Genomic DNA, 5,066 nt, shown 5'->3' with positions numbered 1-5,066 from the left:
GTTTATTTGGGGGGGGGGGGGGATTTGCCAAGCAAATATTGCAAACAGAGACAAAAATCACACTGGATTTCAAAAGATCAGGTTGCTGTCTTGTGCCCATGAATCTGAGCAGCTAAACAACTCACTGTCATTGTCTCCTCTAGAAATAAGTAACCAGATACAGTTAAAATTGTCCCAGACATCCCATCTTCCTCCACCCAGGTCAGATCAGTGGGGGAAAAAATAAGTACTGAAACTCTCATTTAGTTTCTTGGAAGCTTTTCTCAAAGCTTCATGCACTTCCTTGTTTCTCAAGCTGTAGTTGAGGGGGTTGACCATGGGAGTCAGGACAGTGTAGAAGATGGAGAACACCTTGTTGAGGGCCCTCAGCCTAGTGGTTTTAGGTAACAGATACACAGCAATCAAGGTCCCATAGAAAAGGGTCACCACAATGAGGTAAGAGGAGCAGGTGGAAAAGGCTTTCTGCCTCCCAGTGGTGGAAGAGATCCTTAGGATGGTGCCAATGATACAAACATAAGATATCAGGGTTAACAGGAAAGAGGGAAGTGTTAATATGCAAGAAAATAAGAAAGCCAGTATCTCTACCAGGTGGGTTTCATTACAGGACAGTCTGATCAGTGGAGTAAAGTCACAAAAGAAGTGATCAATGTCATTAGGCCCACAGAACTGCATTTGTGACATTAAGCACATTACTATGGAAATACACAAAAATCCATTCATCCAAGAAGCAGTGATGAGTTGAATACACAATCTGTTGTTCATAAGAGATGCATAAAGAAGGGGTTTGCATATCGCTACATACCGATCATAAGACATGGCTGCAAGAAGACAGCATTCTGTAGCTGCCAAAAAGCCAAAGAAATAAAATTGTGTGGTACAACTTCTGATAGAAATGGTTCTGTCCCCAGTCAAGAAGCTGGCCAGCATTCTGGGCAGGATGTTTGTTGTGTAGCAGGTCTCCAAGCAGTACAAATTTCCCAGGAAGAAGTACATGGGGTTATGAAGGTGGTGATCACCCACAACCAGCACAATTATAAGGATGTTCCCAGAAACAGTCACAATGTAGATAGTTAGGAAGAGGGGAAAGAGAAGAATCTGCTGCTCAGGGACATTCCCAAATCCTAGGAGGAGGAAAATGACTGTTTGATTTCCCCATTCTATTTCTGCCATGGATTATATCTAGGAAAAACGAAAAGCAAAAGAGAAGAAACAAAAGAAAAAAAGAAAATCCTTCCATGAGATACCTTGAAGATCAGTCTAAATTTTTATGCCGTAATACCAGTTTACCAGTAGTATTTTCTCAGCAGCCTAAAGGAGTGAGGTGTCCATCTCTTATGAATGTCATTCTGTTACTGGTGGCACCTAAAAGGATGCATCCCCTCTTGTGCCTGTTCCTCAATGCATGTCATGAATACTTTTCCTCTGTGATATTTAACCTGCATTAACTGAGATAAAGTACTGTGCTAGTCTGAATTTATATTATGAAAATAGGGACATTTTATGTTATGATTAGCTAGCAATCTAGTGGGAAGATTTATATTCTATAGAAAATGTTGGAGAAAGGCTTTTCCACTAACAGAACAATCCTTCCTTCCAGCAGTCTCCCAAATACGGGTGTCCATATGGGTATTCATGCCCTGCTTTGTAAAAAATAAAATTAGGTAGTGTCTTTCCTTTCTTTCTTCCATGTGGCCTTGGGGGAAACCTATGTGGCTTTTGGAAGGATATTCCATAACAGAATCATAGAAAATGAGGGTTGGAAGAAGGCCATCTAGCCTAATATCCTGTTTAAAGCCCTAACTAAATCATTCCAGCCAGGGCTTCTGCTGATAGTGGGAGCAAGGAGGAAATTCACTTCATCAGCCTCCTATATACAAAAACTCATGGACTCAATATAGACATTGGATTTATGACACACTATAACCTGTCTGACATCTGAATCCCCAGGTACCTCTCCACTTTAACCTGCTACATTCCTCCTGCCCCAGCCTGTCTCTCACCCCCCGATGCCTCAATCTAAATTTTCACTGACTGGTTTTATTGCATGCATACCAGCCTCTGGCTTCTTTACTATTCCTTCAATCCAGGAAGAGCATATACAACAAATGCAGATGCTTCCTCAACCTGACAAAGGGTTTTTAAACTCAAAAGCTTGCTAGTATATTTCTCCAACTATTCAGTTGGTCTAATAAAAGATACCAAATTGACCCAAAAAACCTTGTCTGCCTTGTGGGTGTTAAGGCAGAGTGGGATGAATGCAGCAGGGATGGTTGCCTGTAACAAGGGGTCTTCCCGGTGCAAATTAGATCTTGGCCTGCCCACCTGTTTCTGGGCCAATTGCCCACCCCTCTTTCTCCTGCCATGCCTTGATGGAAAACTGATTCAGATGTTACTCAGGGGGGAGGCTGCCCATTTAGGCCCCTGATGTCTAGGGGTGACATCCATTCTGCAGCTCCATACCTCCCCTACACTGCAGCCCATGCCTTGCAGATTGCATCCTTCACCCTTCCTCCCTCACCCCCCCACCAGCTGTGGTCCTCTCCCTGGGACCCTTGGCTCCCCCTTAATCCCTGGCCCCACTTTCAGGCCAGTCATAATCCGGAGCCTCTTGCTCTGAGCATTCCTCACGGTAGGCCCCTGGCCCTTCGACCCCACTTTGTTTCCTGGCCTCAGCACAGACCAGTCAAGGGTACCTCAGGTCAGATCTGAGCTGCCTGCCTGTTCTCACCCTAACAACTCCACTGCAACCAGTAAGCCTCAGGCCTCTCAAAGATCTTACAGGTCTGGGCTTTCCCCAGCCAGGAGTGTGTCTTTGCAGTGGCTAGAGGTTATCAGATGCCCCCTACCCACCTGTCACCAGGGAGGTTCACAGTCCTGACATTTCCTAGGGCTTCCACACCACTGAAAGTCCCATCAGCCCTCCCTACCCTGGCAGGGTGCAGTTTTAGATCATGCCCAGGACCTGGGGCCTCCTTCTTTCCCATAGCCCCAGCCCATACCTCAGATTTCCCACCAAGATCTGGGAGATGGTATCCACCCTGTTTTGTTAAGGGGGCCACTGATCCCAATCTCCCTGAGCAAGGCCATCTCATGGATGGTCTTTTGTGCTCCACCAGCCTTTCCAGCATCAGATATGTGGAGTTCTACCAAGTCTCAACATCCTGCATGATTTTGTGCTATGGGATGCTCAGCTCTGCCTGTTTGTCCCACAGGATCTTGCCCCGCTTGATGCTCTGGTGGAAGTAGCCTGCCACCTTCCTTCATCTTGAAATGAGCTGGCTGGTAGTGGTAGTGATGGCACCATCACCAGGAGCCCTGTCCCCCTCCAAGTTTCCCCCGACTATGAGGTGGAATTTGTGTGCCACACAGCTGAGGCCAACAAAGTTGGCATCACAGACCATCTTGACCATGTTAGCCCCATTGTTGATGGGTTTACTCACCCTGCCCAATGAGCCACCCCTGCACCATACAGTTCATGACCCCCATGATCTCTTTTGCCATGTAGGACTCATTCATCACCTCCGCTTGTAAGAGAGCCCACGGATGCCCTGACTGATTGCACCAGTGCCCTGTGAGGGAGAGCTAGGCATGATCTCCACCCTGGCTGCTAAAGATGTCTAAGGTGAAGTGCAAGGTTACCTGTGGCCCTGCCTTCCACAGCTCCTCCCTCAAGTACTCCCTGCATGCCTCATACAGGGAGGGCACCACCGTCCTGCTAAAGGTGGTTTGTGTAGGCACTTGGTAGGATGAAGCCATGAGCACCATGAGCCACTTGAACCCTGGACACTCAACAACAAAGGAGAAGGGCTGGCCATCCAGAAAAATAATCTGTCCAATGCTTTGCGTGACCTTGCTCACCTCAGAATGCACGCCCCCTTTGTCTCCATCTTTTCCCCACTGGTCCAGGATGGTCTGCCTCTGTTTCTTGGGGACAGGGGCTTTGGAGTGATATGGGGATTTCTTTTTGGGCATGTTCCCGCTAGTGCCAGGATGAGGAGGATCAAGGGCAAGGGAGTGCTACCTCTTGAGATGCAGCAGCATTGCCATGCTGATGAAGTGTTTCTCATCCTTGCCCTAGCTGTTCTGCTTTTGGCAGTGCTGGCAAGTAGCATACCTGGCATCATCTGCCACCTCAAAATTATCCCACACTACACTACCCACCCACTTCTAGGTTGACGGTAGGAATCCTGCCCTATCCCCCTCCTCACCAGGCAGAGACACAACAAAAGAAGGAATTGAGCTACCTGCCCCCACAACCTCCTCCAAAGTGCCTTCCAGAAGAGACATGCCTCTAGGGAAACTTTGAGGGATGTGGAGCACAAACTCAGATTCCCCTTCCTTCCCCAGAATTTCCTTAGCTATAGCACTCAGCTCCACTGCTTCCAGATCCAGTTCCTCCTTGGGCACTGGAAGGCTCATGCTGGGAACTGAAATTGGGGTGGAGACTGTCACACTAGTGCTAGTGGTTATTACTGGTGTTACTGAAGGTGGTGCAGGTGCAGACACTGCTCCTACCTCCTTGCTCCCACTAGCAGCAGAAGACCCATCACTGCCAGGAAACAGGGTGCATCTATGTTTGGGGGTGGGGAGACTCTCCCTATGCCCCTTCTCCCTCCCCTGCCAGAAGACCTGGCACCTGTCTTTCCAGCACACTTCATAATGCTTGGTGTGCTGCAAAATGTGTATATGTCTGTAATATATGGTGTACTTTCCTGCAGTGCACAGTGATGACACACCATCAGGAAAAACACAGAATAAGAGAGACACTCTAGCTACCAGGAGACTAGATAGCAAGCCAGAGCCTTTCAGATGCTGCTGGTCCAAGAGAGACAGCTCACACAAGGTACAGATCACTTCACTCACAGCCTTATATGTTGTTTCTACATCCCTCCCCCAGAGCACTGTGATTGGAAGGGAACTCAGGGAAAGATCACAGTCACTGGCCAGCTACAGATGTCAGTATCAGAGCAGTCTCTCCCCCACCCTCCTCCCTCTTCTCAGTTTCTGTTTCCTGAACACTTTCTGGATCTCCAAATCTTCCCAAATCTTTTCTAAATTGATTCAGA

At 47.8% G+C, this 5,066-nt stretch overlaps 1 protein-coding gene across 1 annotated transcript; it reads right to left on the bottom strand.

Annotated features, from left to right (window-relative positions):
* Window positions 1-207: 207 nt before the first annotated feature.
* LOC132251909 (olfactory receptor 5AN6-like) lies at window positions 208-1,170 on the bottom strand. Its single transcript, XM_059731833.1, has one exon. The coding sequence runs from the start codon at window positions 1,168-1,170 to the stop codon at window positions 208-210; it is 963 nt and encodes a 320-aa protein (XP_059587816.1).
* Between the last annotated feature and the right edge of the window lie 3,896 nt (window positions 1,171-5,066).

Source organism: Alligator mississippiensis, chromosome 7 (assembly GCF_030867095.1).
Source record: "Alligator mississippiensis isolate rAllMis1 chromosome 7, rAllMis1, whole genome shotgun sequence".
Lineage (NCBI taxonomy): Eukaryota > Metazoa > Chordata > Crocodylia > Alligatoridae > Alligator > Alligator mississippiensis.
The sequence above is the reverse complement of the archived record's forward strand: the minus strand, read 5'-3'. Positions and strand labels throughout refer to the sequence as shown.

Bases quoted from the DNA above. Each gene is read 5' to 3' on its own strand.
- LOC132251909 (XM_059731833.1), bottom strand. From the start codon at position 1,170: ATGGCAGAAATAGAATGGGGAAATCAAACAGTCATTTTCCTCCTCCTA.